The sequence below is a fragment of the Xyrauchen texanus genome, chromosome 10 (assembly GCF_025860055.1).
Source record: "Xyrauchen texanus isolate HMW12.3.18 chromosome 10, RBS_HiC_50CHRs, whole genome shotgun sequence".
Classification (NCBI taxonomy): domain Eukaryota; kingdom Metazoa; phylum Chordata; class Actinopteri; order Cypriniformes; family Catostomidae; genus Xyrauchen; species Xyrauchen texanus.
In genome coordinates this window covers 12,793,971-12,810,640 of record NC_068285.1, presented here as the reverse complement: position 1 = coordinate 12,810,640, position 16,670 = coordinate 12,793,971, and the positions used below count along the sequence as shown (strand labels likewise).

At 38.9% G+C, this 16,670-nt stretch overlaps 1 protein-coding gene across 3 annotated transcripts in view; it reads left to right on the top strand.

Annotated features, from left to right (window-relative positions):
- Positions 1-561: 561 nt before the first annotated feature.
- LOC127650907 (chromodomain-helicase-DNA-binding protein 4-like) overlaps positions 562-16,670 on the top strand; it is a 37,657-nt gene continuing 21,548 nt past the window's right edge. For all 3 annotated transcript variants that reach the window (XM_052136558.1, XM_052136557.1, XM_052136556.1), the window contains exons 1-15: positions 562-741; positions 1,176-1,304; positions 5,610-5,728; positions 6,452-6,661; positions 6,837-6,955; positions 8,003-8,256; positions 8,547-8,671; positions 8,897-9,032; positions 10,103-10,272; positions 11,152-11,391; positions 11,615-11,818; positions 13,969-14,180; positions 14,585-14,716; positions 16,144-16,243; positions 16,325-16,516. In XM_052136558.1, coding sequence (XP_051992518.1) covers positions 1,250-1,304; positions 5,610-5,728; positions 6,452-6,661; positions 6,837-6,955; positions 8,003-8,256; positions 8,547-8,671; positions 8,897-9,032; positions 10,103-10,272; positions 11,152-11,391; positions 11,615-11,818; positions 13,969-14,180; positions 14,585-14,716; positions 16,144-16,243; positions 16,325-16,516 — 2,268 coding nt within the window. In that variant the 5' untranslated portion in view covers positions 562-741; positions 1,176-1,249. The remainder of the gene's footprint in view (positions 742-1,175; positions 1,305-5,609; positions 5,729-6,451; positions 6,662-6,836; positions 6,956-8,002; positions 8,257-8,546; positions 8,672-8,896; positions 9,033-10,102; positions 10,273-11,151; positions 11,392-11,614; positions 11,819-13,968; positions 14,181-14,584; positions 14,717-16,143; positions 16,244-16,324; positions 16,517-16,670) is intronic.

Sequence of the window (16,670 nt, the reverse complement as noted above, 5' to 3'; positions counted from 1 at the left end):
TAGCTCAACTCTTGTTTTGGACCCAAAAGCAAACTAAAAGGCATGTGGTAGAAAGTAGTTGCATGCTAAAAGGACTTGTGTTGAAAACAGAGGGCTGGAACGTGGTCATTTGTATAGGAGCCGTGTAAGTTTTGATCATGGATGCCATTTTATATACTCTCAAATGGCTACTGTACATACAGTCTAAATACAGTATAATAATAAGAAACTGGAAAGGAGTTGCTAATCGACTGCCCAACCACCCCCCTCTTCCGGCTCAGTCCTCTTTCCTTCTTTTTTCGGAGTTATGGTTATTGTGGGATGTCAGTGACTATGTTCATTATTATGGGATGTTAACAGGGGTGGGAGTCTCCACAGCAACGGTTGCCATGGGCACGGTGGAATGGGGAAGAGAGGGTCTGTCTTTGGTGTGTGTGTGTGTTGTGGGGGGGTTATTATGGTCTGTATGTTGCAAGGTAATTATGCTGGGGGGAGGGGTGAATGTCTGTATGTATGTTTGAATATGGGGAGGGAGATTATTATGGGATGTCTGGCCTCTGATCTCTTTGTGTCTATGCAAAGGGTGTAAGTGGCAGAGGGAGAAACTGCGCCGCTGTGTGCATCCTGCAGCTAACAAACAAATAACCCACCTATGCTTTTACAACCTGTTAATTAGAAACTGGGAATATTACAATTTAATTTAGGCTAACTGAAAAAGTGGAGCTCTTCTGTGTATTTGAACAGGAGAAAAAGTCAAGCTGTGTAAGTACACTTTTATTTTAACATGATATTGCATCTAGTCTGTTTATGCTATCATAGATCGTCCTATTTATACACGTAAAAGCAACTAAATCAAATGAAGCCTAAAAAGTCCAGGAGACCGCGTTTGTAACATGCTAGTAAATCTAAAGGCTCACTTTATTTAGCAGGTTAGCGTCGCTAGCACGCGTAGCTGATTACATCATGCCCCGTTTACCGATTAGATGTCCATAATTGTTCCAACCACGTGTTTTTAAAATGTTAAGATCCTTCTCAAACTTGCATTAAAACACAAATGGTATTTAGGCAACACTATTTCGACATTTTTGCTTACTTTTCGGTTTTCGCCTCGGACTGACCAATACGATCAGCGTGCTACCGCTACTATTAACTTCCGTTTTTATTGTTCTCTTATTTTCTGCCTCCCCCGGCTACAGGAAGGCACCAGAGGAGGACAGAATCGGCACACGAGCGTTTGCAAACCCCTCTGGCTGGTGGAAGTATCATCAACATGTCCGGCAGTGAGGACGAAAGAGGTGATTTTGAACATCGGTCCATGATGCAAGGTAAAATACTTACACTGGTCATCCGTGAAACTCCATTCACAGTGCGGTGGGGTTGTTGATATGGTCCATCGTTGACGTGAATACAACCTAGAAGCGTTTGATGCGTCAAACTGATTATTTGAGTGGCATGTTGTGTTTCAAATGTTGAAGTATAACTAACGTAATGCTCGAGACCCGTTTTTAGATTAACTGGCGGCTAGTCGGCTAAGTAAACAACTCACTGGGTTGTTTTGAGATTTTTCCATTTTTGGAAAGATTTCAGTGGTAAAATTGTATTTGTGTGTGTGTTTATAAATATATATATGATCTATTCGCTCGATGTCTTTCAGTCACCTCTTTATTTTGTCGGTGTCTAACCGTCGACCAACCGGCAAAACCAAACAACACGACTTCAAATGTGTCAAAGATAATGTATAACGTTACATTAACCACCCTAGCTCGTTTGTTGAACAGTATTGGCCGTTTTATAGTTATATTGACGGGTGTTTTGTTGCGTCGTGTGTTACCGGCATCGCGGCCTACCGGTTTCAGTCGCGTGAAGATTTGCAGTGCGCTCACTCTCATTTCGCGGGCTATCGGCTGCTAGTATGCACGCGGAGAGAAATCGCTTTTGCCTCCAAAACAACGGTTCACGCTCTTTTAAGATTAATATTTTGGTTTTTGCACGTCAGTTTGTGTGTGCTGGAGTCGGGTATGAAGCGAGTTTTCAGGGAAATTGTTTAAGGGGGGCTTTGCCCTGGCATTCAATGTGCTTTTTTTGGATGTTTACATGGTCTTTTGGTGTTGTTTGGCCTTGCTGATCGTTTAACCCTTGTGCGACCTTTGGGACATTTTTGTTTTTTCGAACATTTTGGGTGTGCTAATGCCACCGAGGTACATTTTGTCAAAGGTGTTTTGGGGGAATTTTGATAGTTACACACAGGACAGCAAAATAGTTACACACAGGACCTTCAGGACAAAACATTTCCCAATTGAACCCCATTAAAACTGCAATATTTGATCTCAGTGCCATTAAAGCATACAATCATGAATTATGATGTATGCTTTTATTCCGGAACCCTCTCTTAAAAATGTAAGTATTTTCCACCAGATGGCGCCATTTTCCTCATGTCTAGCCTATGGAGCAAATACATGCTTTTCCCCTATTTTCTGTTTGCTGTATTATAGAGCGCTGCAGGACCATTGAAGAAATGATGCAGCTACGATTGTGCGGGTGTGTTGGTATGGATGTCAGATTGTGTGTGTATTGAGAAGTGTGTGTGTGTAAAAAAAAAACAACAGTGGCATTATGTAAATAAACAGGTTTTTAAAGGGTTAAAGTCCTGAAAATGAATGAATATTTGGTAGTTATGATTGGGATTGAAGTCAGTAAAAGTGGTAAATAACATTAATATATAATAATAGTTTTATGGCAGCGCTTTGACGCAGACATTTTTGTCCTCTAAGGTACTGTGTGTTTGAGTTTTTTTTTTTTAATCGTGCACTGCACAAAAAATAATGCATCAAAATCAATGTTGCTGATCCCAGACTGACAATTTAAAAATAAAAATCCCCTTAACATTTTGTATATGGAAAATAATAATTTTTTCCCCATAAAGTCATCAGTGGCATTATATAAACAAACTGGCATTTTTAAGGGTTAAAATCCTGAAAATGCGCTGACATTTTTGTCTCCTAAACCTCTGAGTATCATTTTTTCTTTTTTAATTGACGCACAAGGGTAAGCCAGTAGGTGTATCTAGATGTATCAGTCAGGCCTAGGGTTGCAATAGTATGAGATTTTCGTGGTAAGATAACAGAAAATGTCACCATTTCACGGTATTACACTATTATTATTATCAGTTACAGTGTCCCTTAAAGGAATGAAAACAGGAGTTTAATTTTTTTGGTTGAACAAGCACTTTATTATATTTGAAACTTGAAAAAAAGTCCCTTTTGAGAATAAATAAGAAAGCTAACAGAATTAAAATAAACATGATGAAAGCATGAAACTATAACATGTTATATAAATAAAGCATGCGAGTATACATGTTAGCATAACATGTTAAATTAACTACTAAATGAAAAATAACATCAGCTGCGTGAGCTTGTATAATAATGTCCTATGATTAATAACATATACTGTTGGTGCGCAATGGACTGCTCTTCTCTGTAACTTTTATGTCTCGCACACACTCATGTCATTATTTGCAAGCTTTATATCCGTCCTCGAGGGTTTTTGGGATGTCCAAATTAATCCCACGCTGCTGATTTTAAGTTCTTATTCGGCTGGGGGTTGGAGATTGGTGATATCAGCCACTCTGCTCTCTGACATTTTCTCCACTGCATGCGTGTGTGTGGCACATGTCTGACAGGCAGTTGAGGAGGAAAGGAGATGCACATACGGAGGTGAGATTCTCCGTCCTGTTGCATTTTTCTTTAAATGCCTTAGATAAGCAAATGTACATGATATGATAACCGTCAATCCCCCCACCACCTGTAGTATACCGTGAAACCTTGGACCCAAGTCAGGCCAAGTTATTTTTTGGCCGTTTTGAAAACACTGGCGGGCTTATTGATCATTCCGTTCTTGCCAATGGACTATTTTCAATTTGGGTACATTTTGTATTGTGGTTGACAGATATGGGTTTTTCAGTTGCCGATACCAATATCTAGAGAGCAGAGAGTGCCAATGGCAGATAGAAATGTTAATAAACATAATACAGTTTAACAACAGCAAATCAGATGTAGGCAAAATTTCTAAAGTGCAACAAACACACGTGCAATATTTATTGCAATTTGCATTGACTTTCAAAGAAAACAATTACTTGAAAACAAAGTTTTGACTATCCATTGACAAATCTTTTGGTAGATTTTGGAACGAAAGGGAAATTTAAAGGAATAGTTCACCCAAAGATGAAAATTCTCTCATTATTCAGTTACCCTGATGCCATCCCAGATGTTTATGACTGTCTTCAGCAGAACACAAATGAAGATTTTTAGAAGATAGATCTCTGTCAGTTCCTTATAATGCATGTAAATGGGTGCCTGCACTTTGACTGTCCAAAAGTCACATTTAGGCAGCTTAAAAGTAATCCATGCGACTCCAGTTGATCAATAAATGTCTTTGAAACCAAACGATACGTTTGTGTAAAAAATAAAGCGACAATTAAAATGTTATAAACGTATAAAAAGTGGAAGCGCCGCTTATTTACAACAGAAGAACGAACGTGTGAGAGTTTTTCATCCGAGCCCTGGGAGGAAGCGCTGATTTAACATTAAAAAGTTTTAATTATTGAATTATGTATCGATTCGCTTCTGAAGACATTCATTTATCGACATGTGGATGACTTTTTATGCTGCCTAAATGTGACTTTTGGACCTTCAAAGTGCTGGCAGCAGTTTAATTGCATTATAATGAGTTGATGAAAGTTGAAGACAGTCAGTCATACACATCTGGGATGGCATCAGGGTAAGTGAACAATGAGAGAATTTTCGTTTTTGGGTGAGCTTTTCCTTTATCAATCTTGTTAATTGGCCAAGCGAACACGGTTATCGACCAATAATCACAAAATTAGTTGACCTGGCCGATATATCGTTCTGTCTTATTGGCAAACATTAAATTGTGTCGCGTATGTCAACATCATATTGGCATTTGGCCACTGCTCTGTACATAATGGGACTGGCACAGGCCCATATCAGTCGACTATCAGTTGCACAGTAAAATTATTCTGTCTTAACATATTCAGTGCGTTGTAGGGCAACTCAATTAGGCAATGTGGTACATGGAGGTAAATGCCAGTGTATTGGTTTTGACAGCAAAATCTGATGCAAGTCCATTTAAGATCTGTTGTCCATATGAATACTTAGTTCTGACCTGATGGCATTATACGAGCGCTATGAGACCTCACTCTAAACCGAGCTACCCAAATCTTGCTGCTTTCCAAAGTTGAAATGGCAAGGAAGGGTTGTGCCATATGGTACAAAAATAAATTATCCGGGTTTTTTTCAACATTTAACATTTTCTGTATCTCAGTGTTATTTAAAATATATGAAACCAGAAAATGGAGGCACTTTAGGAAAGGGACTTTCTCAACATATATTGCCCCAGATGAGTTCTCATCTAGCACACCTCAAATTACTGGAATTGATTTCTAAATGACTAATCTATCGTTACCCTATTACTAGTTGAATAGTCAATGAACGACAGAATTGATGATCAATTGAACTGAATTAAACTGAGGAGTAGCTCTGTGTCTAAACAAATTTGCAATTGCTCCAATATGGTGAAGTGACAAAGTGGTATGATTCTCATTTGTTCTACAGTTGAGGACGACCTGGATGAGATGTCAGAGAATGAAGCCCCAAAGGTGAAGAAGAAGAAGAAAGCCAAAAAAAGTAACCGTGAGAGCAAAGGCAGCAAGAGAAACCTCTCCCGTAAAGAGGTAATGGCTTTTTCTAGAAGTGTTTGTGTACAATGCTTCTGAGAATGCGGCATTCGCTGTCCTTGTGTTATGAATTAAAAACCTCCCCCGCTAACAGTGGGAAAATGGGAAACAGAGCAATTTAGTTGGCGTAGCAAATGGGATATCATGTCCTAATGGCTGCTAATATCAGAGGTACATATTTCAGTTGTTTTTAATGACAGAATCCTGAACGGGCTGATTCATTAATGGTATCTGCAGCTGTTGTGTTCAAGAGACTGAGCTTTTGTTTTCATCACAAAGCCATGTTGTTAACTGCTCAGAATTTTATTTGAACTGCTAAATTGAATGCCTTTGTGATTAACTGGTCAAGTGAAATCATTAACGAAAGCGTAGATGGGCTTTATGACTTAAGACAAGCTGAATCATTGACAATATATACTGTAAGCCAGTTTTAGGAACATCATGTGGTTGCTGTGCACAAGGATCCCAAATAAACAAGACCATCATCAATGTAAAATCTCATTGGTCCATGGGTTAACATGACATTTAAAAGACAGTATGCTTATAAATGTACGAATTGTCTGTCCACATTGTTGTTGCATTCACATTGTAGGATAAGAAGAAATATATTTATATAAACTTTGGTCATTTTTGCATAATTGGAACTCATACAAAATTTATCAGCATCCAAAAGGCAATAAATTCTAATGTATCCATTTCAAAATGTCCTGTGTCCTCCAGGAAATCGCCATCAGTTCTCCAGAGCCAGTGGACGGACCTGAATTGGACGACGGTGAAGAGGACCACTCGGACAGTGAGGGGAGTGACTACACACCGGGCAAGAAAAAGAAGAAAAGAGCCAGCATAGTAAAGGACAAGAAAAGAAGCAGCTCCGCTACCTCCAAACGAAGGGAACCTGAGGAAGAGGAGGATGACGATGACGATGATTCGGTGAGGCGATTGAGAACTACTAATTATCAAAATAATTTTTGTAAGAGTTCATGTGCTTGCTTTTGATATTTGATATTTTGTCATCTAAAGCAATGACATTCAGAAACTCTATGTGGCTTAAATTCATGAATATAACTGGAACTGAAAGTGCATATGCATCTGAACTGATTTGAAGGAGCCAAAGTCCTCGTCTCAGCTGCTGGATACCTGGGGGATGGAGGACATTGATCATGTCTTCACTGAGGAGGACTATAAAACTCTGACTAACTATAAGGCCTTCAGCCAGTTTGTCAGGTATGAATATATTATAAATAACGATTGACAACATGCTGAACAGTCTGTACTACTTTCCCTCACAGTTATGTTTTTGTTTGGATCAAATTAAATATGATGTCTATTTCTCTGACTTGAGGTTTATTAGTTGCATTCCTTACTGCTGTGTCAACAGTTTAGAGCCCTGTGTGCTAAAAATAGGTGCTGATAGATAAAATATGGTTGGCAGTACACAACACCGAGTGTGTTTACATGCACAACAATATGCTGATAACTCAAATCAAAATAGTTTCTTTCTAAAAAACAGACAATGTAAGAAATCTGCTATTACATGAGATTGAAATCTTATTTTGGTTTTGATGTCTTTACGATGCTCATTGACCCCACCCATGGGCCTGACTTTACTATGCTTAAATTTGTTTGCATTTACTATATAGTCTGATGTTCATCATTTTGACAAATTATGCATCTGTACAATTTGTCAACAAACTTTGTTTTTGCTGGACTATATAGTAAATGTGAACTAATTTAAGCAAAGTGACATCAGTTCTGGGGGATGGGTGGGGGGGCATGCACATCAACAGGTTAACCGTCCTGTGCTCATTAAATTTTGCCACCAGAATGCCATTAAATTTGTTTACATGCAGAGTGAATTGGGGGTAATGGGCAAAATCAATGTGCGCCGATTGTAATAGAATGCTGAATTAAGACCGTTCACACAGAACGAACCTGTTCTTGTGTTGAAAGAGGATAGACGCATTGCAACAAATGGATACTGGTGTCTTGAGAGTTGATATATTTTCAACTTGACATGCGGTCTTAAAATGTGGTGCAATGGTCAAAAATGTCCATTGAACGTCCGGTTTACATAGGGATGTGCTATTTTTAATAGTTTTTCTAAGGCGTTTGCATGACCTTCCATGATGTCATGTTATATGTCTCCGTGTAAGAGTGTGCATGCAAATATGTTCAATGATGGCAGCATAACATGGGAAATAATGGGAAGTTAGTAACGCAAAGAGATTTTCCCCTTGATCATACTGTCTTTTCACCCCCATTATCTGGCAGGCCCCTGATTGCTGCCAAGAATCCCAAAATTGCCGTCTCCAAAATGATGATGGTTCTGGGTGCAAAGTGGCGGGAGTTCAGCACTAACAATCCTCTGAAGGGCTCGTCCGCTGCCACCACGGCCTTGGCGGCTGCTTCTGCAGCTGCAACAGTAGACATCCCTGTCGCTCCACCCGCTGTACCTTCAGTCCAACTTAGTGCCGAGTCTACTCCTGTGGCTCCCTTACGCAAAGCCAAAACAAAAGAGGGCAAGGGTGGGTGGAAAATCTCAGTCCTAGCTTGATTTTTCAATGCTATTATTTTCAGTGTATGTAATCCAAGTTCTTAAGATGTTTAATGTAGATTGCAACTGTAATCATAAAGAGAGCGCAATGCTGCAATCTTGCGCACTTTCACATGCATCTCGGAAAGGCACCTACTTACTGTTTGTTTTATTGTTTGTTTTTTATTTATAATCAGAGAGGAGTTCTTACTCTATGTTTGTTTGCAACAATGAATTGCCATGAAATTGCAATTAAATCAGACCAGTCCCTGTACATTTCAGGTCCAAATGCACGCAAGAAGTCCAAACCTGCCCCCAAACCTCAGGAGAAGAAAGTTAAGACCAAGAAGGTTGCTCCTTTGAAGATCAAACTTGGCGGCTTCAACAGCAAGAGGAAGCGGTCCTCTGTAAGAACATCAGATTTGTCCACTCTTTGCCTTTTTTCCCTTTTCCTGTGAGCAATGCTCTTTCTTGGCTTTGTTCTAATTTTAGACGTAGCATCTCACAAATGACGTCCAAGGCATTTTCTGGTCATTCAAAAGCTGAATGGAATTGCAACATATTTCTCTTTTGATTCTTTTTTTATAAATAACCATCTTGGTTATTAATGGATTCAAACTCATTTCTTACAGAGTGAAGAGGATGATGTTGATGTGGACAGTGATTTTGATGATGGCAGTATGAACAGTGTGTCCGTGTCAAATGGATCCAATGGTCGCAGTAGTCGCAGCAGCACTAAAAAGAAGCCCAAAAAGAAGACTAAAAAGGGTGAGGATCTCTTTGTTTTTCCTTTGCACTTGCGAAAAAATTAGGTCAACTATTAGCCTTTAATAGGCCAAGACAACACCTTGTGACTCACTCTCAATGTTAAGTGGAAGAAAAAACTATTAACTCTTTCCCCGCCAGCGTTTTTAAAAAAATTTGCCAGCCACCGCCAGGGTTTTTGACGATTTTCGCTAAACTTTAATGGCCCGCAGAATATTTTCTTCCATGAATATATGAAGATGCTATATATCAAAATAAAGATCTGAGCCTCTGCTTTTAGGCCAAAAAAAACGATTTTATTTTATCTTCATTTGTTCTTTTTTTATTGCCACTTGAACAGAGGTAGGTTTTGTCAAAAACAACATTTCGGACAAAAAGCTGAGAAAAAGGCATTTTTATCAAACAAGTGCTTTAGTATTAGTATGGTGTTCCACTTCTTCACGTTTGAGACGATCGCAGTCTGTTTCTTTGATCAAAGAGTTGCGTACTCTTTCAAAACATGCGTGCGGGTCTTCCTTACTGTATACCACCTAAAACACGGATACCCGGAAAATTCCGTGTTTGGCGGGGAAGCGTTTTTTCATAAAACCCGGAAAATTCCGTGTTTGGCGGGGAAAGAGTTAAGGGGCAAAAGTTGTGGCTTTTTCTTACAACCATGAGAGAACGGATTAAGAGCGACTTGCTATTATTTCTTTAACCTCCATCTTGTTCGATTTGATCACATTTGTTTAGTTATTCCAAACAAAGTCTAATTTAAAATAGTCAGTTTTCGTTTTTTCAGCCCAGGGTATCCAGAAATGTTCAGTTTCGGCTAAGAACTTTCATTTCAATGCATCACTAAAGTGGTGTGTGTATATTGTCAAATCTGAGACTCCTCACCCATTTTTGAGACTCCAGGTGTAAACTGCTAGTGAACACTGAAGGTTGGATTACCCAAGACCGATGTTCTTTTCCGGTGTAAACGTGGCCTAAGTGCAGTTCCTCCACTGAAGTGAAAATCTGAGCTGTACTGTCAATTCAAAGCTTTGCTTTCTTAGCAGTCCTCCATTGAGTACCCTCTCTTTCTCTGCTAGGAGATGAAGATGGTGATGGCTACGAGACGGATCATCAGGACTACTGTGAAGTCTGTCAGCAGGGAGGAGAGATCATTCTCTGTGACACTTGTCCAAGAGCATATCACATGGTCTGTTTGGACCCTGATATGGAGAAGGCACCAGAAGGCACCTGGAGCTGCCCACACTGTGTGAGTTTCTCACTACGATAAACTAGGGCAGAAATGGTTAAACAACTATTCGATCTGATCTACTGTGTGTGTGTGTGTGTGTGTGTGTGTGTGTGTATATTTAGTTGAAGTCAGAAGTTTGTAGACACTTAGGTTGAAGTCATCAAAACTAATTTTGTAACCACTCCACAGATTTCATATTAGCGAACTATAGTTTTGGCAAGTCGTTTAGGGCATCTACTTGGTGCTTGACACAAGTCATTTTTCCAACAATTGTTTACAGACAGATTGTTTCACTTTATTTGACTATATCACAATTCCAGTAGATCAGAAGTTTACATACACCAAGTTAACTGTGCCTTTAAACAGCTTGGAAAATATCAGAAAATGATGTCACTCCTTTAGACAATTAGCCAATTAGCTTCTGATAGGAGGTGTACTGAATTGAAGGTGTACCTGTGGATTTATTTTAAGGCCTACCATCAGACTCGGTGCCTCTTTGCTTGACATCATTTCTTAAAATAGTGATCCTAACTGACCTAAGGCGGGGAACGTTTTCTACAATTAAATGTCAGAAATTGTGGAAAAACTGTGCTTAAATGTATTTGGCTGAGGTGTATGTAAACTTCTGACTTCAAGTGTGTGTGTGTGTGTGTGTATGTATGTATATATATATATATATATATATATATTATTCATTTTGAGTAATATAGAGTTTTCTAATGTACCTTGAGGAAAGATTTTAGCACCATTTTGAATGATGATCATATAGGAATTCAGATTTTAAAATGGCAATATATGTCCTGATCTTCTTTGTTTTCAGCTAAAGAACTCTGATAAGCCACTTCTTACATTTTTGCCATAATTGTAATCGGTGTAATTAATCTCTTCCACTCTCAGGAGAAGATGGGCATCCAATGGGAGGCTCGTGAGGATGCATCAGACGGTGAGGAAGATAACGAGGCAGGAGGCGGCGGCGAGGCAGATGAGGACGATCATCACATGGAATTCTGCAGAGTGTGTAAGGACGGTGGAGAGCTTTTGTGCTGTGACTCCTGCCCCTCGTCTTACCATATTCACTGCCTCAACCCACCCCTGCCTGAGATACCCAATGGAGAATGGATCTGCCCGCGCTGCACTGTGAGTCAATCGCTCATGGGATAGAACTTGTAAGGAGGCTTAAAGGTGCACTTGAAGTATCTCGGTGTCAGCCAAGACCACTGTCAGATCAGCCAGTGAAATAAAAAATTACTTTGCACCTTTTTTATTTTTTTAAATAAATACTTAACTTTTTTTGTTAAGTCCTTCTGAGGTTGCAGTAGCAGAAAGTGAAGCATTTTGTCATGTCTCATTCTGTTTTCAGTGTCCTGGTATGAAGGGTAAAGTGCAGAAGATTCTGACCTGGCGCTGGACTGAACCTCCTCCTCCGACCCCTGTGCCTCGCCCTATTGACCTCCCAGCTAATGCACCTGACCCCGCACCATTGGCCGGACGCCCTGAAAGGGAGTTCTTTGTCAAATGGCAGAATTTGTCCTTTTGGCACTGCTCCTGGGTCACTGAACTACAGGTACGAGAACATTGGTTCTTGTTTCGTTTTCAAAAAAGACTTCTGAAGTTGGCTTGACTTTTCAATGTCAGATTGATAAATTCATATTTTAATCAGATTCTGATTCTGATTTAATTACTATTAATGATTAATTTGTGAATAATTGATGTTATTATTAAAAATTAAATGCATATAGCCATATTTTGTGTTCTTCATATAAGAGGAAAAGAGTGAATTAAAATGACATGCCACTATATTTTGGTATTTTCATGTATTTAGCCTAAACACTTTTATGAACCTAATAATCTTCTTGAATTAATCCAGCAATTAATACAATCTTGATGTGTAATTTTAAATCTTGATTTGCGCTGTTAACACTTAATTTGATTGCTTCGTTTAAAGCTGCACTACTTGACTTTGTGCTCTCTAGTGACATCTGTGGTTGAAACTTAAAATGGTAAACAATTTGCGGAAGAATACTTTATGTCAGTCGTATTTCGGCACTGCTCTTCTGGCGGATGAACCTCATGATTTGAGGGTTACCTGGTCATTGCCTGTGTGATCATTACTGGAGATAGTCTCCATGTTGATATGATGTTATACGATTAAACACTAAAATATAATTTGCTTTGATGAAGATAAAAAACACTCTTATTTACATTTTGAATTAATTTTACACTCAAAACACTTTTACATGAGAGCAAGGCACAAGTCTCCTCAATCACCTCCAGTTACCAAATATAGTTTAACATGGATATTCTAGTGTTTTATGTACTTATTAATGTTTGTATTATACTGCACTAATCAATTTAAGGAGTGAAACTCCTTAATAGGTGTTCAATTGAAGGCTTTATTTTTGCATTATGTACAGCCCAGTGTTAATCTCATTGACGGAAGAGTTAATTGACTAAGGATTATTTTGATTTAGTCAATGATAAAGAAGACGAGACGAAAAGGTGAGACTTTTAACGTTTTCTCAACGACTTTAACGTTTTCTCTCAGGGAACACCCCTGAACCCCCATCAAAAGGCCTCCGATGTCCCATACATATACAGTATATTCTGTAAACTGGATTGCTGTCATTCAGCTTCAAAAACGAACTGTTGATCTTATCCTTTCTTATTCATATCCAAGTGCCCTCGACTGATGAAGTCTTGATTAAATATTTTAATCTTTTGGTAGAAGATCCCTCAGACCCCCCTACTTTAGCTGTCTCTGGGCCCCAATGTCCTCATCCCTGCCCAGTTTTGTAGAGACTTTGTTTAGGATTTATTATTATTTTTGTATTTTTACAAAGTACTATTGCTGCCAACGTGGCAAGTGAAACTCTAATGCTAATTACTATAAACATAAAACGAGGATTCAATAATGATGGGCATAACATTTCAGAAGTCATACATCTAAGTCAACATGTCACATTAACTTTACCAGACAACGTAGATGCATCGCGGTGGGTAAACGCACAAGTAACGTTCGGTACATAAAAGCATGACAACCAATATCTAAGCTTCAACAACCCTACCAGAAACCATGTCCAAGCATCATAGCAGGTAAACAACTTCGCCAAACGATTAACAGATAAACATCTATCCAGAATGCTGCGATGCTGTCTTGAATTGTGCAAGTGTTACTGAACTGAACGGCTTAGTCCAGCTGGAACATGCGACCAGCCAGTACTTCATTCCTCTGTTTAAGGACATGACGTAATAATGCAATGATGAACGTCTCAAGCTTGCAATTTGCTGACAAATGTGACCCAACAGCTCAAAATACATATAACCTTTATAGGCTTAGCGCAGTGAATCGGCGTAAGGTAATGACGTTGATTTGAACACTGACTAGTTTATGTACTTGATCATAATGGCAATTTGTTCATTTTTAACCAAAGAATTTTACGTAGTGCAGCTTTAAATCCGGTTTGATTCCACAACGTGAAAGGCATACAGGAGAGTAGACAAATTACACATCATCAGTAACAGTTTGGTTGAATTGCTTTCCAATTGCGAACTGTACCACTCAAAACCTGCTTTCAAGAGGAATTGTTTGTGGTTCTTTAATGTATACCAAAGTTTGGAAAAATAGATATCACACCAGGCAAATCAGCCAGACCAAACTCTTTGGGTGTGAAATTTCTTCCCTTAAACGATACGCATTACTTTCTCACTCTTTAGCTGGAGATTCACTGTCAGGTGATGTTCAGAAACTACCAGCGCAAGAATGATATGGACGAGCCACCGCTCATTGACTTTGGCATTGAGGGAGATGAGTGCAAGAGTGAGAAGAGGAAGAGCAAAGACCCCACCTATGCTCGGATGGAAGAGAAGTACTACCGTTTCGGCATCAAGATGGAGTGGATGATGATTCACAGAATCGTGAACCACAGGTGAGATGACCTTAAGATTCGATTTGGATTGAATCATGTCTTGCATCTGTTCTAGAGGTCGACCGATTTATCAGTTTCACCGATTATTCTGTGCCGATAGTTGCTTTTTGGAACTATTGTTATTGGCGAAAATCAATGGCGATCTGCCGATTTATCTGTTATCGGCCTTTCCTGCCACCTCAGTTATCGGTCTCTGTGAAATCAACTATCGGTCGACCTCTAGTCTTTTTCATTTGTGTTTTTAATTCCATTTAGTGTACAAACTGTACATGCGCGTCTCTTGTGCATTTTGTGGTCTGATATTTGTGCATTTATACTGCGTTGTTGTGGAGCATCCACTCAAGATTTTCACCACCTGTACACTCATGGTTATGGTGTTGTGACAAAGTGATTTGATTTGATAGTGTGGATAAGAAGAATAACTGTCACTACCTCATCAAGTGGAGAGACACGACATATGATCAGTCCACCTGGGAGGCTGAGGATATGGACATTCCCGAGTTTGACGCCTACAAACTGCAGTACTGGAACCACAGGTAAACACCTTATCGATAGTGGCCCCTATTTTACTATGCCATAAGTCATAAGCACAAAGTCAATGGGCATCATATTCCATGTCTTCTGAAGGCATAAAATGAGAAACAATGAGTTGAGAAACAGCCTGAAATTTAGACATATATTTTGTCTCCTTTTGTCTTCCACATAAGAAAGAAATCCAAAAGCGTTTGGAATGAAATGAGTAACTAAATTATGACAATTTTCTTTTTCTATTGGTCAACTATTTCTTTGAAGACAGAAATGCAATTTGCAACTCGATTGGATCTTCAAATGATGGGCTGTGATATTGGTTCATGTAATTTGTTCCTGCCAATGCGACATTGGTTACAGGTCTGAAATTTAATGTGACAAGATATTCACCCTCGTTCTGCAGATTGCGAGATTTGTAACCCTAATTCTAAAATATCAGCAAATGTTGCTGGAGTCTAGAATTATAGGTAGAAGAAAATATCAGTTTTACAGATTAATCAGTGATGATAGTTGCTTTTTGGAACTCTGTTATAAGCAAATATCAATGCTGATAATTTTAAGATTTTTACAAATATGTTGGTATAATTTCTCAGTATTCCTCTGTAGCTGGCGCTGGATGATTCTACACTTAGAACGGCTTGGTTCTATAGTATTACAGCGGCCTCTGGAGTTGAAATAGAAATAATCACTGACACCTTGTGGGGATTTGCTGTATCTAAATCTTTCACCATTCACAATATTCATCCATATTTCTATGATCACTTCAGTGCAAATATTGTCATTTTGATTATATAATCAAATGTTCTAAATTGAAGCGAGGGCATGGAAAGAAATATGCAACTATATGGCAATGTCCCCCGTCAGCATGCATTGTGACTTCAACTTATCTTGTGAATAATAAACCTTATTCCTCATGAAACCACTTAAGGTGAAATATAAAGTCTATTAAAAGCTTAATTTGGTTAATAATTATAGAGCAATGTAACAAGGGCAAATCTCCATTTCAAAATAAAAGTCCCTACCGTGTTTCAGAGGTGTTTATAGTTAAAAGTCATGCGTCATGCACCAACTTTTTTTGGTTGGGGCATTATTGGGATTTCGGTTGCACAATAAACTGTATTTAGGATTTTATTCATTTTGGACTGAATGTTGCCTCTGTCTGTGCCCATCATAGACTGGAAAGTATAAGATTAAATTTTTTAAACATTCTATAATTTAATTTGAAAATATATTGGCTGATTAATCGGTAATAACCACCTTAGTTATTGGTATTGGCAAAATGCACTAACGGTCGACCTCTTAATCTAGACACCATTGTCAATGTAGGAATTGCAACTGAATGCCAAATGGACATAACCATAACCATCTGTAAGAAAAATGGCAAGAACTGACACTCCGCATATATGCATGCTGCATATGTGTTGCTCTTTTAAAGGGAGTTGATGATGGGAGATGAAGGTAAACCAGGAAAGAAACTGAAGATCAAAGGAAAGATGCGAAAACTCGACCGACCTCCGGAAAACCCTGTCGTGGATGTAAGTCACTTTTATTGTCTTGTCAAACACACGTGACACTAGAACCTATATGGCTAAAATCCATTTCTCTCCCTCCTTTAGCCCACTATCAAGTTTGAGCGTCAGCCGGAGTATCTGGATACTACGGGCGGAACGCTGCATCCGTACCAGCTGGAGGGGTTGAACTGGCTCCGCTTCTCCTGGGCTCAGGGAACTGACACCATCCTGGCTGATGAGATGGGTCTTGGAAAGACTGTGCAAACTGCTGTTTTCCTCTATTCACTGTATAAAGAGGTGTGTGGGTGTTTTACTGTTTTATACTATGGCTTAGAACTGCCTGATGCTAAATAGTGTTATATGCTTGACACAAAGTATTTTTTATCAAAATATTAGTGTTATCGGCTGTAGAAGGGTTATATTAAACTTTAAAAATTCACAGAGGTCTGGA